General features: G+C 43.4%; 1 protein-coding gene across 1 annotated transcript; it reads left to right on the top strand.

The window, feature by feature from the left end:
• Positions 1 to 4,753: 4,753 nt before the first annotated feature.
• YEATS4 (YEATS domain containing 4) lies at positions 4,754 to 11,783 on the top strand. The gene is made up of 7 exons (XM_077832970.1): positions 4,754 to 4,962; positions 5,784 to 5,903; positions 7,273 to 7,339; positions 7,430 to 7,524; positions 9,015 to 9,107; positions 9,188 to 9,275; positions 11,208 to 11,783. Exons 1-7 carry the CDS (start codon positions 4,912 to 4,914, stop codon positions 11,375 to 11,377), a joined length of 684 nt encoding a protein of 227 aa, XP_077689096.1. The 5' UTR covers positions 4,754 to 4,911; the 3' UTR covers positions 11,378 to 11,783.
• Positions 11,784 to 20,080: the final 8,297 nt, after the last annotated feature.

Genomic DNA, 20,080 nt, shown 5'->3' with positions numbered 1-20,080 from the left:
GTAGCAGACTGGAGTAGCCAGCTTCCACAGTGCAATCGCCACGCACTTCTCCAGTGACAGGGCAGCTCTCATTCTCATGTCCTTGCGCCGCACGGCTGGGGCGAGCTCATCACACAGTCCCATGAATGTGGCTTTTGTCTTCCGAAAGTTCTGCAGCCACTGCTCGTCATCCCAGACGTGCATCACAATGTGATCCCACCACTCAGTGCTTGTTTCCCGAGCCCAAAAGCGGTGTTCCACTGTGGTCAGCACCTCCGTGAACGCCACAGCAATTTCGTGTCACAGCTACTGTGTGTGGTGAGATCAACGTCGCATTCCTTGACTTTGTAGTTTAAGGAATAACTCCACTGCCCCTCGTGACGTGTTAGTGAGAGCGAGCAGCATACTGGTCCGCAGTTTTGGATCCATTCCTGCAGCCTGAAAGAGGCAGGGCGCGCAGTACACAAACCGTTGAAAGATGGCGCCAAATGCGGACAGAAGCACAGGGACTGCTTGGATGTGAAGCAATGCATCATGGGACATTGGGACTGGTCCCAGGATGCCCCGCAATCCCCTCTGCCTTCCCACAAGTCTTAACAGCAAAAGAGAAAGAGGTGCTATGTGGGATAGCTGCCAGAGTGCACCACTCCAAATAGCACTGCAAGTGTGAACACGCTATTGCGCAGGCAGCTGTCAGTATGAACATACAACTGCGGTTTTCCTTCTGCCCTCTCTGAGCGGCGCTGTAACTGCTGGCGCTGTAACTTTGCCAGTGTAGACGTGCCCCAAGTGTGGCAACAACCACCACCACAACAGCCTTGCTCATATGGGAGGCACACTTCACATTTTTAAAGCCAGTCATCTTCCCTAGAGCTAGAACACACTGCTCCACAGAGGCAGAGTCTGGAGGCAAAATCCATAGCCCCCAGCCACGGATTAAACCCTCAGAATCCAGAATAAACTGCGGTCTATTCCCACTGAACTGGCCAGAGGCCAGAAAAAAGCCTGCTAAAACAAACAAAACCCTTGAAATTAATCCCACAACAAACACAAAAAACCAAAAGCCCATTTCCCAACAAATAGAAAAGCAGAGAGAACAGCAAACCACACACACTCTCAGCCTCCCTCCCAAACATCCCACCCCAACAGTCCTCTCAGAGAGAGAGAGAGACTGAAGGAACAGCTGAAAGCATGCGATGGCTGACCCTGGAAGAAACCTAGGGGGGGTTCTTGGGTCAAAGGTACAGAGTTCTCTTGGTGCTGTATGCATGTAAGCAGAGTCAGGATGAGCTCTACCCTGACATCTGGTGGCGAGTTGTGGTGGGTTGTGGAAAAGAACTTCAGGGGCTAATCTCATTTGCATAGGCACACCCACCCCACCTAGATGGTCACTTTAGCTGTTGTAGCAGCCCCAGTTTCTCTGTTATTGGGGCAGGAAGAATAAACTGTTATTATCCTGATTATATGAATCAAGGACAGTGGAACTGTACTTGGCCTTTTGTTATGATGGAGGGACTCGCCATCAACTGAGCAGCACTCGCTAGGCAAGGGTCATGGGTTCCAAAACCCAGTAAATTGAGAGAGGCTGGGGGTAGGTATTAATATTTTGTGCTATGGACTTTGCCCTGCCCACTTCCTGGATCCCAATAAGGCTATAGAGGCCTAGGGAAGGCTCTATATGCTAGTTATACACTCCCTGCCCTGCCCTGCCCTTGTGGAATATCAGAGCTAGTTTTGATTCTACTGCAAGTCTAGTTACAGGCTGCTTAGCTGAATTCACTTTGGGTCAATGGTGCACCAGCAATGAGGTTCCCCTACTACAAGCTGAAATCACTAAAGAGCTAAAATTATTAAGAGCTGAAATCACTGAGTGTTGTGTTAAGTAGTGGTGGGGTCTGAAGATATACTGTGGGACATATCACAGGATGGCTGGCAGAGCGGACTGGTTGATGGAGTGGAGCAGTTTGCGGGATGGCTGGTGGAGCAGAATGGCTGGCAGAGCAGAGCAATTCATGGGACAGCTAGTAGAGCGGAGCCCCCTAAGAGAGGTGGAGCAGTCGACTTTGGATCACATAAGGTGCCCCTTAACCCCCTCCCCATTTCCACCCAGGCTGGGAAGTAAAACTCTGCAGATAAACTTTTGAACTCTGGGGCTGCACTTACCAGGGACAGAGACTTTTGGGTTGTTGGACTTTTGGGACTTCGGGTGACTTTGGGTTGCTGGACTCCAGAACCAAAGGGAAAGGACATGGCCCAATTTGCTTGGGGTGGGCTTTTGCTCATGGGTTGTGTTATGAACCCTTTTGGTGGTGTTTCCCCAACATAATGCCACATTGTTTCTCTCTGTTATTAGAAGACTCTGTGCTTGCGAGAGGGGAAGTATTGTCTCTTAGAGGTGCCCAGCAGGGGTGGTATATATTTGTCCCAGGTCACTGGGTGGGGGCTCGAGCCGGTTTTGCATTGTGTTATTGGAATGGAACCCCTAGATACTGAACCCGGCCCTTGTTGCTGCCAACTCTGACGGGCAGAAGGGTTACATGCATCCAATGAAGTGAGCTGTAGCTCACGAAAGCTTATGCTCAAATACATGTTAGTCTCTAAGGTGCCACAAATACTGCTTTTTATGCAAAAGAACCTGTTTCCTGATATTTGATTTCTTCTGCATTTGAAGATACAGAGCTTTGTACATTTTTTGTAAATAAACTGCCTCAGAGAAATACCTCTCTCCAATTTTTGCCCAACTGGAACACCAACAGGGCCCAAGACTTTGACTAGCTGCTTGGGTCAAAAGGGGCAGCAATATGTACAGGAGATTGTCAGTGATCCCCCTATACTTGCACATATGTACATTTTAAACTGTTACAATATGAAAAAAGTAGTGGCATACAATGACTATTTTTCCTACAAAATTTGGCCAATTTTCATGAAAATTTAAACAAAATACAGGTTTCAGAGTACAGACACACTAATTTCAAGCATTTCCTATTATTCTGTGAATATTTCACAAATGCTAATATACAGCCCTCTCCATTATAGAAACTATAGGTGAAAGCCTGGCCCTATTGAAGTCAATAGGAGTTTGCTGTTGATGTCAGTGAAATTGGGATTTCATTCTGCGGAATTAATTCAGCCCTGCCAGTGTAAGCCAGGGCACAGGATCCCTCATGTGAGAAAATCCTGGGGTAGGAGTTGCAGCTACACAAGGCATATTCAACTTGAAACATAGTGACAAGCCCTGGCCATGCAGAACTGAAAAATACATTATCCCCTTTCCACCATTAATGCCATACTGTAGCTACTCCAGCCCGTTTAATCCTAAGGAGAGTTACGGGATGTCTACACTGTTAGTGGTTTGTGTCAGGTAACTTGAATTTGTAGGACTCAGGCTGTGGGGCTGTAAAATTGCAGTGTCGAAGTTCAGACATGGGTTCCAGCCAAAGCCCAAATGTCTCCACTGCAATTTTATAGCTCCGCATCCCGAATTCCATGAGCCTGAGTTAGCTGACATGGTCCAGCCATGCAGGCATACCCTTAGATTTTATGCGGAAGAGGGCGAGAGGGGCTCCTTGCCCACTTTATGTTCTGGACATGCACAGCTGCTATGGGAAAAGAGAGCTTTGCTGGTTGCAAAGTTGGTAAGGCATTTTGATATACTCAGTGTCATCCACAGCATCATCCCCCAAAACCTAGGTGGCGCAAATGTATGGACTTCACAGCGGAACAGTTAGTAAAGTGGGGTTAGATTAGCACAAGGTGCTGTCACAACACAAATAATAACAAATAAAGCATCAGCGATTCAGAATTGCAGAGAAAGAGATTTGCTTAAAAATAACTATTGAAATTATATATGTACAAATAAAAATAAGCTTGAATCTGTTTTGTTGGATTATTTCTCAGGTAGTAATGTATAAATGACACATTTTATTCACATTTAATAGGGTGATTATTGTAATAGTGTGGGGAGAACCGAACAGTATTGATTAGTTCCTTAAAGAAAGCAACAGTTGAAACATTGATTATCATACACATTTTAAAGAGAGTGGTCACTTTGGATGGGTTATTACCAGCAGGAGAGTGAGTTTGTGGGGGGGGGGGGGGCGGGCGGAGGGTGAGAAAACCTGGATTTGTGCTGGAAATGGCCCAACTTGATCACTTTAGATAAGCTATTACCAGCAGGAGAGTGGGGTGGGAGGAGGTATTGTTTTATGGTCTCTGTGTATATAATGTCTTCTGCAGTTTCCACGGTATGCATCCGATGAAGTGAGCTGTAGCTCACGAAAGCTTATGCTCAAATAAATTGGTTAGTCTCTAAGGTGCCACAAGTACTCCTTTTCTTTTTGTGAATACAGACTAACACGGCTGCTACTCTGAAACCAGTTGAAACATTGCAACATTTTGCTAAGTACATTTCACTTAACTATGATGTAAGGCAGGCCTGTTAAACAGACTTGCCCACAAATCAACAAGACAAATATTTAGCAGTCACACTGTTTCAAGGGCTCTGTGGTTAGCTGCATCTGTGGCCAGGTTACCCCTCTGCCGCCCCCCGTGTATGACCCCGCTCTAGCTTTCACCCCCAGCCCACCTGCCTTCTGGCCTGCCTCGACTCCGCCCCTTTCTCCTCATCCCCTAGCGGGCGGGGCAAGGTGACATCACGGACCCGGTGACACCCGACTAGTGTTGGCGGCGGCTTCTTGCCATCGGGGGGCGGGGTGACCTCGCGCTGCACGCGGGCTGCCTCCCTGGTGACGTAGAAGCGCCAGGGGCACGGGCCGGGGTCTGGCGGGTAACCCACCCCCACCTGATCTGGCGGCGGGGAAGGAAGGCGCGAGCCGTGGCCGGAGCTGCGCGCGGGCCTGGCCTCGCTGCCGCGGAGCAGGGGGCTGAGCGCGAGCGGCCGGCGCGGCCCCGGGCGGTTCCCCGCGCTGCAATATGTTCAAGAGAATGGCTGAGTTCGGGCCTGACTCCGGGGGAAGAGTGAAGGTGCCGGCCGGGGGCGGGGCCGGTGCCCGGGGGCGGGTTCCTTTCTCCGCTGGGGGCGGGAGGGCGCCTGTCCCCACCTCCCCCGGGCGCGCTCGGCTTGCTGGGGGCTCCGCACGGGGAGGGGCTGCGTAGCTGCGCCCAGTGCCCGCCGCGGGGTGCAAGCAGCCGCGGGGGGTGGCGGCCCCGGCGCGTTCACCGCTTGGCAGCCCCCCGCCCCCCGCCCAAAGGGCCAGTGCCGCCGCCACAGCAGCGCGGGTAAAGCCCGCGTCCCCGCCAGAGCCGGCCAGGGTGAGGAGCAGCAGCAGCAGCCGGGGGCCGGAGGGAGCCCCGCTCGCAGCACGCGGTGGTAGAGACCAGCCTGAACCCGCGGGCGGGGCACCGAAGTTTCCTGTCTGTACCGCAGAGCGGGTCCCGCCATGCCCGCTCTGCGGGGCTGGGCGGCTTGAGCCGGAGGGCGACTCGGTCTCCCAACGTCACCTGGCTCTTGGCCTCTGCTGAGGGGCAAAGAGATTGGTGCAGCACGCTGCAGGCGCTTCATAACTGCTGTGCTGGTCTATTGGAAAACGCATTTTTCACCCCTTCTTTTTCCCCCTTACCACTGGAAGGTTATTTATGCGGCTCAGAAACGTTAATTTCTCTGTCAGATGGAGTCTCTCAGATCTCATAATGATAAAACACATGTTTTAAACAAAACAGATACAAATGGCAGAATAGCTTAAATTGTGAAGTAAAAACAGCAGCTGTTATATATCATGTGGCTTCTCAACAGGATTAGTTTCAGTTATCATTTATGAGCTGCTGATCATTTTTCTTTTTTAAAGGGTGTTACTATTGTGAAACCTATAGTTTATGGAAATGTTGCACGTTATTTTGGAAAGAAGAGAGAGGAAGACGGACACACACATCAGTGGACAGTTTATGTAAAGCCCTACAGAAATGAGGTAGGCAAAAAGTTGATTATTGACCAAAAGATGAACTAGAAATGTTTATCATAAATTGTCATCTGTCTAGATATAGGCCTTAATTCTGCAAACACTTAAGGCATGGCTACACTTGCAGATGTAGAGCGCTTTGAGTTAAACCAACCTTTGTAGAGTGCAGTAGGGAAAGCGTTGCAGTCTGTCCACACTGACAGCTACAAGCGCACTGGTGTGGCCACATTAGCAGCTCTTGCAATGGCCACAGAGAGAGCAGTGCATTGTGGTAGTTATCCCAGCATGCGGGTGGCTGCAACATGCTTTTCAAATGAGGGGGAGGGGTGGAATGTGACAGGGAGCGTGTTATGTGTATGTGGGGGGAGAGAGAGCATGTCAGCATGTTGTCTTGTAAGTTCAGACAGCAGCAGACCCCCCCCCTCCCCACCGCCTCTCTCTCTCTCACACAGCATTCCACAGTCATGGTTGCTTTGTCTCAGAGCAGATAAGCAGCCAGCTGTCAGAAACGGAGCTTTCAAAGGGCATATCCGCATTCATGCAGCGATTCCAAAACAATGAGAAGAGTGACCACTTGACTTAAGGGGATTATGGGACGTTTCCAGAGGCTGATCAGAGCGCAGTAATGCAACACCTTGTTCACACTGACAACCGGGCGTTTCAGCCAAGGCGCAACAAGTGTTTAATTTTCTTGCCCAGGTGGAGTACCAGGAGCACTCTAGCCGTGGAGTCAGAGCACTCTACATGCCTTGCCAGTGTGAACGGGTAGTGATCTAGGGCGCCCGGGGCTGCTTTAATGCATTCTAATTCGCAAGTGTAGCCAAGCCCTTACATTCATATTTAACTTTAAGCATGTTAGTGGACCCATTGACTTCAAAGTTAAGCACATGCATAATTGCACAATTGGGGCCTTACCTGTTAAAATATAGCAAATGTTGTAATGACAATGTCACTCAAGAAATGCCAGAAAGGCCCTTAGCATTGTGTTGGGTCAGAAGAAAATACAGGCACAGTTAGAATAGCTTCTTCATCTCCAGTATAACACATTAATTATATGTACAAATTTAGAGTTGGCATTAGGGAAAAGGTGTGCAGATAAGTGTTTGGCAAAAAGTGAGTTATATAGACTGGCAGTTAAAAACAATCTATATTTCTGCAAGGATCATATAGAAAATAAATTAGATTGATGTCATCAGAGAGAAATGTAGCAAGAGATTTAAAAAATCCACATAATCTGGAGTATAGCTTGGTTTTGGCAGATAGTTAGTTTGCCACATTAGTAAACATAATAGATATGTGGAGGGGAAGAAACAATGAGAGAAACTGTTCAGTGTGCTTTAATATCTGGAAATAATTGGCTACAGTGTTTACATTTTAGGATATGTCTGCTTATGTGAAGAAAATTCAATTTAAACTACATGAAAGCTATGGTAATCCTTTAAGAGGTAAGTGTGTTTTTTTATGGTTTGTACATAGCTCTCACATAATGAGACTATAAGTCATCTGTGTTCCTGCCACTATTTTTTCCACTGCAGTTGTTACCAAACCACCATATGAAATCACTGAAACGGGTTGGGGTGAATTTGAAATCATCATCAAGATATTTTTTATTGATCCCAATGAAAGACCTGTAAGTACATTTTTTGGCTTTTAATAAACCTTTATTTATGTGTAGTGTATTGTGCATTTATAAAACTTTGACATGGGATGCAGTTGACCAGAAAAAGTTCTAATACTAAGTCTCAGCATGTTTAATGTCTTCATTACTGTATGCCTACCCTTCACTTTTGGATGCATCTTCAAGATAATGTGTGCTATTACTCAGCTTTTGAAGTCATTTTTTATTGTGCATTGAATCCCAGTGCATAGCTGGCTTTCACACTTTTAAACTAAGTTTAGATAGGGAAAGCACGTGTCAAGTAGCACTGTGGTGCCTGAAGGTGGGAAGGGAATGCCTACTTGTTGAAAACAGAATTTGTAAATTACCATGATCACAAGAGCTTAGTCCTTTCTTCTTGTCCAAAACTCTCAAACTCTTTATGCTTTCCTTGACCTGATTAGCACTATGGAGGAATATGATGGATTACACACTTTTTTGAATGGTGTTGAAGGAAGGAAAAGAACTGTAAGGTGTTCCAAAGAGGATCAAAGTAGATAAAATAGCCTGGATTGTCTCTTTTTTCCCTCCCTGCCCTCCATTATGTACAATTCTTCCAACTGGAAGCAGGTATCGGCCATCTCTGTGGCACTTAATTGGTTTGCTTAAGGGAAGGAGTGGAAAAGGCAGAGTTGTTGGGATTTGTTGATTAGAGCCAGAGCCATTGTGAATCCATGTTGCTTCCACATGGATGGCCCTGGCCTCCCATGAATAACCAGGGGTTTGTAGGTAGGCTCACAGCCTATTCCATTACCTATCACCTCCCACAGAATAATAGAAAAGGAACTCTTGGAGAAGAACTTCATCGAGGGGTGATATAAATCTAGATTAATATTGAGAAGCACTTCCTAACTGTGTTTTATTAGGCATCCGTATGCATAGGGTCCCACGTGAACCAAGTGATCTTTTCTGTGCTCAGAGTTTGTCTACATGGTGAGCTGGTGCACAGAAACCTAGCATGTGAATCTATAGCCAGCTACATCGTGCTTGCAAAGTTCTGTAGCGTGCTTTGACTTACTGCTGTTAGTGCTGTAGCTGTGTCCACATGGGATATTGTTGTGTGGCTAGCTAGTGTTCTGCAGATGCACTTCCTGGCTTGTTGTGCACCAACTCATTGAATGTTTTAAAAAAGGTAATTATTATAGTAGCATTTATAGATCAGTCTTCGTTTATCTTATTTTCTATTTTACTTTCCCTAGACCCTTTCCAAATCCAGCCAAACATTTGGCTTCAGGATGCTTAAGTTGTTTAACAATTAATATTAAATTCAGTTATTCTGTTAAAGTTTAAACAGTATCAGAAGATCGGTTTAGTTCTTGAATTCTTACAGGGTTTTAAAAATCCTATATGCTTGCACAGCAAAAAGAGCAATGAATGTTTTAATTCCATTGTGGTGTATCACTTATTTTTTCTTAAAGTGGTCATATTACATTTATTCAGGTCTATCTGTTTTCCTTGCACAGGTAACTTTGTACCATTTGCTGAAGCTGTTTCAGTCTGACACCAATGCAATACTGGGAAAGAAAACTGTAGTATCCGAGTTTTATGATGAGATGGTAAGAAAAGAGAACATATTAAAGGTTTTGTTTTTAAATAGTGAGATTGATAACAGGTGTGTATTTTTCTCCTCTATTAGATATTTCAAGATCCTACTGCTATGATGCAGCAGCTTTTGACAACATCTCGTCAGCTAACGCTAGGAGCTTATAAGCATGAAACAGAGTGTAAGTGCCAACTGATAATTCTAATGTCACACATGAATTTTAGAAGTTAAGATTAACCATTAATGTTTTTAATTATCTTTGTCTGCTGCTGTAAAGTGAAATTTGTATGTGGAAAGATCTCTATATGTTTTTGAAAAACATCTCTACAGACATATCTATTAAGTATTATACTAATTTTAGGATCTGAAGGTTTCAGATTTGTACATTTTTCACAATTGTTTACTTGTGAATAATTCTATATGAAGGCTGATAGAAATATTTATCGTTCATGTAATTCCAGTGAAGTCAGAGAGTAACACAAGGAATGAAAAAACCCCTGAGGGGTCCTTGTGCTACAAGGACTCCTTGTTGTTTTTCCTGGTACAGACTAACACAGTTACCACTGTGAAACCTCTCACAAGGAATGAAGTTGCCCAATAGATTTGAGGTGTGAACTTCCCCCGTTCATCTAAATAGGATATTAACTGAACTCAGAGATTGAACTTAGAATTGCAATATTTAATGTTAATATTTCAACACCTTTACCTGAAGCGAGCAGCTATTTTGGGATGGAGTGAATAGTTACCATTACTTGTTTTCTAAATGAAGTTCTCAAACTTTCATGCTGTAGACCATTTCTTAAGATAAGACTTGTATAGAGTCACCTCCCTATCCAACCTCTTTCCTAATTCTTTGTTTCCTTTGCAACTATAATGCTTTCTTTAAGTATTGAGGGCATTAAGGCGATAAAATGAAAATAAACTTTATTAATATTGACTGGTGTGGCTATTTGACTTATCCCCTCCTTCAGATTTTGCTTCAGCTTTCTGATTTCCTATACCCAGAGCATAGATTTAATATATATTCATTCCACATCTCACATTGCTGTCTATAACTCTGCTGCTCTAATCTCTCCAGGACACTTACACTTTGGTTCTGTCCTCCTGTCTGTATGTTACCCCTCTCATTTAAGTATTGTCAGTAAATTATATTACTTAAGATACTTTTGAGATACCTAAAACTGAGGACTAAGGGAGTCCCTATAGCTTTGAAAGCCAGAAAATGCTGGATTCTAATCTCAGCATTGCCACTGTAGTGCTGTGTCGACTTTGGTAAATCACTTGACTTTCCTGCCTTAGTTTTATCATCTGTGCGGTGGAAATAATGTCTTTACCAGTTTCCTCATTTGTAAAATACTTATCTCACAAAAGTACTGAGGATTATTTTTTGTATTTGTAGCTTGTTACTTTGTTAATTGGACAGTAGAAAATGTTTTATGACTTTACTTTTGAGCATGTCAAACTTCTACATTTAAACTAAAAAAATGGCTACATGTTTCTACTAGGCATGGATAGAAGTGATTTATTGCTCTACAGACAAAGTATTAGAGGTGTTTCCTTATTTGCATTTCTCATAAATATGCTTGTGGAAGAAGATATCGAGTAGGACCTTCCTGGAGCATGGGCTGTTTAATTTAATATCCCACAAATGGGAGGGGTGATTTTTTTGCGCTGCAGTGGAGTGCCAGTGTTCTATTCAGATTTCTGTTGCCCTGCCAGCCAAAAACGGAGACATGGGGAAAGTAACATTCTCACAATGTTTTTGTGCATAAGCTAAAAAGCTGGAATTTACAGTATTTCAATACTGCAATTTCTGTAGGATACTTGGAAAGACAGATTCTGTGCCACTGTATATCTGAGACATGTAGAATAACTATTGTGGTAAGGCATTGAGGGCAAGGTGCTTTTTTTGCACCTGGTAGGGAATAGGAGCCCAACTTCCAGCCATGCAAACTCCAAAATGGGATCTGAAGGTCCTTCTGGATTCTTTTAGGGTCCATGCATTACCAGTAGTGAAGATTCTGTGAAACAGATTCTGCCCTCTGTTACATTATATTGAGTAATTGCAATTTTGCAGTGCACTAAAAATTTTTTTTCTTTGTCACCATCCCAGTTGCAGATCTTGAAGTTAAAACCAGGGAAAAGCTGGAAGCTGCCAAAAAAAAAACCAGTTTTGAAATTGCTGAGCTTAAAGAGAGATTAAAAGCAAGTCGTGAAACTATCAACTGTTTAAAGAGTGAAATCAGGAAACTTGAAGAAGATGACCAGTCTAAAGATATTTAACAAGTTATCAATTTGATAGAGACTTAGCTGTAAATAAAGGGACTTAGATCATGGAACAATGTTAACATATTCCCTCAAATTCATAGAGGGGACTATGTACAGTTTCATCCTTGAATTTCATTTCAAAAGATTGTTGTACATGAGGCCAGCTTTATAGATGAAAAATGTCTAGTGTTTAAACTATCGAAGTATGTGCAGTTTTTACTTTTCTATCGTTTTAAAGAATGTAATTCTTTGAGATCAGACTTTTTTAAAATTGCATTGAGTGCAGCATGGTAACTTTGTAATAAATCTCAGGTTACTATAATTTACAAAATGTAATCCGTTTTCATACTCCATTTACTCTTTCTAAAGTATTGGAGACAAATCTTTAAAACTGAACATTAAAATAGTAGTAGCCTTTTCACTGTTGGGAATCTGAAATTCCTCTTAGTTGTTGGCTTCACATCCAGTGTGATGAGTAAATTTGAAGGGAGAGGTTAAAATCTTTGGTATGCAGGTAGATTAAGCCTGTCAGTTTAAAATTACATCTGCACTTCTGTTTTCTGATATTGGTATGAGGAAACAGTGGGCTGGCAGAGATTCAGGAAGATGAGATTCTTTAAACTAGCAGTGCTACTGTACAAATGGTACAGAGACAAACTATAAAAATGTAGATCAGACTTATATACATGCAGCAACCACATTACTTATATTCCAAGATGTAAGTTGACTTGTCATGTTTTGCAACTTTTTGTTGGCCTAATATATTATTATTATTATACTGTATTATTTGTTACCAACTCCAGTAACTCTAGCATACGTCCTTACCGAAAAAGCAGTACATATTCCCCTTGACAGCTCTGACTTTATTCATAGGAATAAAATGTGACCTTGGAATGAAAAGGGTTATCTTCCCTGCTATTTTTTAAATTACCACTATACAATAAAATCACCTGTTAAATACACACACAAACCCCAGGAATTAATGTGAGATTTTAAAGACTCAAAGCATTGGGATTGCTTTAAATTTGAGATTAATATGAACCGCCTGTTGACCATGACTTTAGTAAACTAAATACATTTAAAACAGTTCCATAGAAGTAATTTACTTCAAATAATGCAGTTTTTTGATATCTGCACTTAATATAGAACTGGAAGGATTTTTCCTTCATTCTCTGACCCCACAGTGCAGCTAAGATACGTGGGAATCAAATGAGAAGGCACAAGCCAAGACCCTTTGTTTAAAGATGTTTCAAAGAGTTATAACTCCCATGGAACCAACTACTGTCTAATGTTCAAATAAAGCTGGCTGACTCTAAAAGATGGTCCAAGTGGCTTCCGTCTACAAATTGTTGCTGATCTGATGCCTTGCAAGACTCATGAGAGGAGAATAGGAGTGGAAATGTACTAAACTGACAGGAAGTAAAATAGATGTCTATATTCCAGAACAGCAGCTCCTCTGACTCCTTGCAGCTGCTAATCTGGGTTTGAGTGTGGGCTGAAGTTGGAAAGATAGGATTTAGATAGGGCAAGGGTTCTCAAATGGGGTTATAAGCTTATTACATGGGCGGAGGGGTCCGCAAGCTGTCAGCCTCCACCCCCAAACCCTGCTTTGACTCCAGCATTTATAATAGTGTTAAATACAAAAAATGTTTTTTTAATTTATAAGGAGGGGTCGCACTCGTAGGTTTGCTGTGTGAAAGGGGTCACCAATACAAAAGTTTGAGAAATACTGATATAGGGGCCAATGGCTTACCCAAGTCCCATCAGCTCAGATGATGCCTTGTCACTCTCCCAACCTCTGAGTGAAGGGTGACCCTTAAAAGAGCCACTATCCAGAGGAAGGATGGTCCAGTGGTTAGGGAACTAGTTTAGGATTTGGGAGACTATGGTTCAGTTTCTTGTTCTTCCACAGTGTGTGACCTTGAACAAGTCACTTAGCCTCTCTGTGCCTCAGTATCCCTTGTGAAATGGGGATAATAGTATACCCATAGCTCATTAAGGATTATGAGATGCTCGGATACTACAGTGATGTGGACAATGTAAGCAGCTTAGGTAACTTTTCCTGACTGTGATTGTAAAGGGTTCTTGGAGCTACTTGCTAGATTTGGACCTGTGAGGTGTCACTAGAATTTCAGGAGTACCATCACACAAGATTATGGGGAATTGCATTCCGTTTCCTGAGGTAGCTTTTAAGACACTGGAATTTTTTTCTATTTTGGGAATAGGATGTAGGTGGGGAGGTAAAGGAAACCTGGGAATTTGCAGCAGTGGTGGGACAAAAATGGGTTTAGAACACATATTGAACCAATACTTACTCCTGCACAGCCCTGCCCACACGAGATTGGGGGAATGAGGAAATCCTCTCAATTTTTTTAATCTTCACACTGAGCCAACGTGTGTGACATCTCCTGGTTTGAGAGTTGAAGTTTTGAATCCTAATTCTGGAGTACTTAAGTCAACATAATGAGACTAATGGGAATATGAGTAACATACAGTCAGAATTCTAGAGCCTCCAAAGAATTGAAACAGAACTTGAAAAGCTGTGTCATAAGTAGCCTAGCAGAATTTGATTTTTATTTTTTATAATTTTGACATATCAATGTTTAGTTTTAAGCATTTTAAAAATTTTTATTAACTTAAATTTTTAATTGCAGGAAATTGGGGTGGGGAGGAGGGGTCAGGCAATAGGTGAGATCAGACCATAATTCTTTAATGACAGTAGAGATTTGAGATTTCAAAAAGTTAAAGCTTTATTGCCATTAAAACACAATTGTCCACATCACATCAAAATATACAAAATAAATATTCTTAAATCAAACTCTTCTCAAGCAGCATTTTTCTTATTTTGCCTATCTGTAAACTCTGGTTATTACAGATGTAAATTTTTGTTAATGTGTCTGGTGAAATGAACATCTACTGTCACTTACTGATGATCTAATCCTCTCAAGCCTAGTGATAAGAAAAGCTATGATTCAGATATTATTATTTCTTAAGAACCTATAAACACTATCCAGCTGTGTTTTTATACCATCGTTATCATCATAGTATTAGAATACTTTATTTAAGTGCAGAACTCGGCCTTAAAAATGGACCCAAGACTGGTGCTTTCCTAATAGAGAGCATGCCCGTAATAGACCAGTGATCTTTTTTTTTTTTTCCTCCTTACTTCTGAGGCAATCAAGATTTTTTTTCTTGTCACTGTTCCCTCAACTTCACTTTTTATGCTTTTCTTTCTCTCCTTCCTTCCTTGCTGTTCCTATGGGAAGAGGAGACAGAAATAATACTCTTAACTTGGAGGGAAAAAAATTAGTCACAATCTTTTCCTGAGCAGATATGACTGTCTCATGGAAAACAAGAAACTATTTCATATTACACTGTTCAAGTTCCTTGTGTGTATTCTGTATTTTTCTTCAATAGTAGAAAATTGTTTCTAAGGATGAAGAAAACATGCTTGAATTCAGCAGTATCAGAAAAATTCAGTTTTCCAAAGAACCTGTCTACAATTTTCTATCAGAATTGCAGAGCCTAAGCATTATGATTTTTATTGGATTGTAAGCAGTATGAGAAAACAAACTTTTCCAAAACTTGTGTGAAACTAAATATTGTGCCTGCATGTGACTACATGTGCATATATGAGTCATGGAGTTGCTTGGACACATGAATATGTATTCACCTTTCTAATCATGTGCCCATCTAAATCCCCAAGCTTGCATATAGTGTATACACCTAAAAGTCAAGACATCTGAACTGAGATGAAGCAGCACATGTTGGGACCTGTAGTCTGCATGATCTACATTATCTGGAGAAAGCAGCTGTGGGTTGTAATGGAAAGTTAAGGTCTATAGACTGTACTTTGGCCACCCCTGAGTAAGATGTTTTTCACATTATTCGAGACAAATAGTTATGGTTCATGATTTCTGGGGATGTGAATTTAAGTGGTAGCTATGTACATTGTTGACTCTGACTTTCTGCCTTCAGAGAGTGGTTCTATCCTGAATTATAATGATGACACAGAGTGGTATTTTAAAATCTCTTCAAGAGGGGGAAAAAATCCCTGATTGTGCCATATGTAAAACAAAAGACTTCTTGATCTCACCCAGATGTATGATAATTTAGTCTCAATAATTGTCTAGCACTAAGCTTCAGACTCTGTTTAAACTAATCCTTTGGTGGGTGAGGAGAAATATGGTTTATTTCCATTGTCTTGCTAGGTAAAATGTTCTGGACTGGGAGATAAACTTGTCCCATAATAAATCATGTTACAAGTTAACTAGTCCAGATATGTTATCCTACTTCATGCATCAAACAGGTAGCTTTATAATTAAGCACAGTTTGCTATTTCCATTGCAAACTCCATTTCCCCCCAACCCCAAGAATTTTAACCCATTTTAACTCACAGCTCTCCGAGATGTGAGATCTAAATATTTAGGTTGGATGAGAGAGGAACTGCCAACTACCTTCCATGATCACCTTCCCTTTCACTACTTTGCAGTAGTAAAGAAAAATTCACTAAACTGCTGATCTGAAAGTTTTATGCTTCACTGTCCCTCTACAGCTTTTTCAGCATGGGGATGGGGTTGATTCTTCTGAGGGGGTGGTGGTTAGCATATCAGCCTGTTTGTTAGTCTGAGATAGAATTTTGGGTTTGACTTTTTCATATTCATATGTCTTACGCTGATATGTGTGAAGAACAATGAACAAAGATACTGTGTGTTGAACTTCCCACAACCAGATGGGGTTTTTAATACAATAGAAGAGATAAGGGATAGAGCAGTTAAAGTGTTACCAGGCATAGTGGGAGTGTAATATATGAGCTCCTTTCTCAAGCCAAGGTCAAGCAACCAGTTGCAGGGAGGTGGGGGGAGGCATAAGAAACACTAAAAGCCAAAGAAAAGCCTGGCATTGTCTAGAACACAACCTCACTCCTTACCCCTCCATGGGATACAAAAGAGGTGGGACAAAGACCCATGACCCTGCAAAACAGAATGTGACCATAAGTGTAAGGAGTGTGATTAGGGGTGTGCACTGCAGGTATATTTGGGCCTGCTAAGGAGGAAGAGGTGGGAATGGGGAACAGGGACATAAGCAAGACTCTGCAGTGTCAGAGCTGGGAAGGGGGACATGGGGTAAACACTCTGTGGCGTCAGAGCTGGAAATGGAACACTGGGAATCAGACTATGCCGACATGTAGAACTATGGTATCCATGTTTGCTTGGAACTAACCCCAGTAAACATTGTATTGCCTGCACTTCGGACTTCTGGTCTTCTGCTTTCTGTCTGTGTGACGAGAACCAGGGGAGAGGGTGTCGGGAAAGCCCTCTAACAGTGGTAGCTAGACAAGAAGTGCAGCTCTGTTGGGGCAGCCTGCCCGGCTTCATCCAACAATGCTCTAGGACAGTAAGTAGGTCACTGGTGGCCAAGACCCATCCTTGTTGGAGGGGGCACCCAGACTGGTGGTCAGAGGCCAAACTGAAGATATGGAAGCAAAGAGCCTTGTTGGCATGAGCCAGAGCGATGGATACTATTCTTCAAATGCAAACCTGGTGAGATCTGAGACCTCTGAAGTATCTAGATATAGCAAGGTGAAGTATCTCCTCTCCCTCTTACTCATTTTCTTTTGTTGTCCTTCTGTATTCTGTCTGTATCTTTTGCATTCTCATATTCTTTTATCCCGTTTCATTCATTTACCCTGCCTTGTCCTTCTTTTTAGCCATTTAGGACTGGTAACAGTTGTCAGATTGAAAGCCTTGAAGAATAAAACCCAGCACAGGAAAAATATGGATAACTAACTACCTGGTTGTTGTAAGAAACATTGCTTTATTTAACTTCTTCCGGAGAGTTATTCTTCCGGCTACACTAACTCATCTGTCCTTTTGGCATGTAAACTACACTGCTGAACCACTTACAACTTTATATCATTTATCACCATTCATTTTCAGACCTGCTTAAACCTGATGTGTAACTTACACCTCCATTTATATCACCGTTCAGTTTGGTCCTAGTATTTCTGCTTAACCCACACCTCTAATACCAAGCCATTTAGAGCTGTACCCTTTGTAGATTTCACTTTAGAATGCCTAGGATCTGACATGAAGTCTATTTCAGGGGTTTACTCTAAGAATTTTCATGGTCAAAGGGAGAGATGGGGATGGTGTTGGGAAGTTTTCCCCTAAATGTATGTTTAATGACGTTAATGTTTATGTTTGAATTAATGTGTTTGCTGTAATGATTAGTATAAAATGTGTTAATTATGGAACAGAAATCAATGGAGTCCATGATTCAAGATGGTGTGCCTGAGCATTCTTGCCATCCACCAGAGCGGCAGCCAGGTATCACATTGATTCCCGCGGACGTCGAGGATCTCCTCAGTGACTTCGGGCCCACACCGTTGGCCAAGAAGACATCACTTACCATCACTCATGAACTATAACACCTACCTATATCCTGATTCCAGCGACTCCTTTATCTGCAATCCTGGTTCCAGTAGATCTTCACTGAGGGTCCTATGCTCCTCTCTCCTGTAGGCCAAGTCAGGCTGCGAAGCTTGGTTTGTGGTCCAGGATTTGGAACCCACGGTGTCAAGCTACAACGAGATACTCCACCATCAGTTGTTTTGTCTTACCTGAAGTTGTCTCCTCTGACTCAGTACAGTCAGGGCCATTCCTATCCATACGCAAAATTCGCAGCTGTGCAGGGCAACGGGAAATTTGGGGCACCACATTTCCTGGTGCCCTACGCAGCTGCATGCTGCTCCAGCCCCTGCTCTGCCTCTTCCCACCCCAGCCCTGCCCCCCACTCCCTTGAGGACTGCAGCAGGGGTTGGGCCTACACTCACCGGCGGCGGGAAGTGGAGCGACCCGGCCCCAGCCCGCTCTGCGCTGCTGGCTCCCAGCCGCGCCACCGGTGAGTGCAGGGGGGACGATAGCCCCCTGCCCCCCAAGCCGCAAGGCTGGGAGCCAGGGGAGCAGAACAAAGCAGGCTGGGGCCCGGTCGCTCCACTTCCCGCCGCCCTGTGAGTGCAGGGTCGGTCCTGCCCTGCACTCACCGGGCGGCAGGAAATGGAGGGACCCGGCTCCAATCCGCTCCACTCCACCGGCTCATGCTGGAGGGGCGGTTTCCCACCGACCCTCAAGCCTGCTCCTGCCCCCCCATGGAGGCCGCCCCCCCCGTGGAGGCCTGGGACCCCACATTCCCCCTCCCCCGGGGGGGGGGCTGAGTAGGGCACCAAAATGGCTAGGGACGGCACTGAGTACAGTATTGGGGTAGATTGTGTTTTCCTTTAGTTTAGTTCAAATATAGCCACGGTTAAGGGTTGTATGGGTCTCCGGGCTTCATGTCAAACTGGGGGCAGCCACACTTGCATTTGTATTGGGTTGTTTATTCTAGTTATCGTTCCTCTTTCCCTGCTATTGTCAATTTCCTTAATAAATCTTTAACTGTTTTCGAAGCATACATATCTCTCTGTCTCTTTTCTGTCATACACGAGAGGTGTATGGACTGACAAACTGCTTCCGCAGGTGATCAGATACTGTATGCCAGCTCAAGTTCCTGACCCTGTGGGCTAGGTAGAATGGAGGGAATACTTGGTCACGCTCTTTGTTGATTTGTTCCTTCCCACATTGGCTTGAGGTCACTTTCAGCGATGTTGTCGTGAAGACTATTTTGTTTGGGGTTTTTAATATATTTGTCATAAATCCTGAGTCCATTTCAGAATAATATTACCTTGCTCCTTAAATAGGAATACAATTTCAATAGCACTCCAGGCTGCTTTCCAAACACCAACAGGCAAACGTGTGCAAAATTGTCCTAACCATCTCAATAACAACTTAATAATTTGGTTTTGGGCAGGAAAAGGGGAACTTCTCACTGGGCCCATAAAGTAGCTTTTTACACTGAAGATTTTTAGCACTTTTTAAAAAATTCTGGAAGGATAATCAATAGTGACCTGTGTCCAGGGGCCATTGGCAGGTACAGAAAAAAAATACTCTTGAGTCAGACAACTTGCTACAATCTTAGGAACTATTTTCCCATTTGGGCAATGTTTTACTGCTCTTGGCCTTCAAACCAATACATATTTGTGTTTATGGGCTTTAGGTATATTCATATATCTTACATGTTTTTATCCCTAAACATCATGAAGGTCTGAATATATCATGCTCAGGGGGTGATCATTGAGCCAGACCTTTCAGTATGATTTGTTCTTGCTTCTGTAGATGGGATGAAATCACATCTAGCCTGCTGTGAAACTTTTACAGCCCTGTGAGCCAGCAATGCCAATTCAGATATTTCTTGGAATGGGGGGCAGATTCCAATCCACATCCCTACAGCTTCCTCAGGGATCCCTAGACAGTTTCCCATCTCTTACCTACAGAGCACATGATCAGCCAATGCTGCCATGGGTTGAGTTCTCAGTGGACTCTCTTACCCTCTGGATGGAGGGGTAGCTGGGTCAAATTTCAGTGACAATGTAACCATGAACTCAAATCCATCTTCTGGATTGCTGCAGCAGCAGCCATACTGTACTTACCCCTGCTACTGAAATTAATTAAAGGACAAATCCTGAGGGTGAGTGCAGGGGGGAGGGCAGGGCACTTGCACCTCACTGCTGTGAGCAGAATTTAGCCTCAAGTATTTGCCTGACTGCAGGGCTCAGTCATAGGAATTGTGTCTGGGTCCAAATGGAGATAATTATTGCATGACAGGGACTGCAACTCTCAT

The sequence above is a fragment of the Eretmochelys imbricata genome, chromosome 1 (assembly GCF_965152235.1).
Source record: "Eretmochelys imbricata isolate rEreImb1 chromosome 1, rEreImb1.hap1, whole genome shotgun sequence".
NCBI lineage: Eukaryota > Metazoa > Chordata > Testudines > Cheloniidae > Eretmochelys > Eretmochelys imbricata.
Note: the sequence above shows the minus strand (reverse complement) of the source record. Positions and strands in the feature narration are given on the sequence as shown.

Coding starts and splice junctions, on each gene's coding strand:
- YEATS4 (XM_077832970.1), top strand. CDS start 4,912: ATGTTCAAGAGAATGGCTGAGTTCGGGCCTGACTCCGGGGGAAGAGTG. Junction 9,108..9,187: donor CCGAGTTTTATGATGAGATG/GTAAGAAAAGAG, acceptor CTCCTCTATTAG/ATATTTCAAGATCCTACTGC. Junction 9,276..11,207: donor TTATAAGCATGAAACAGAGT/GTAAGTGCCAAC, acceptor TCACCATCCCAG/TTGCAGATCTTGAAGTTAAA.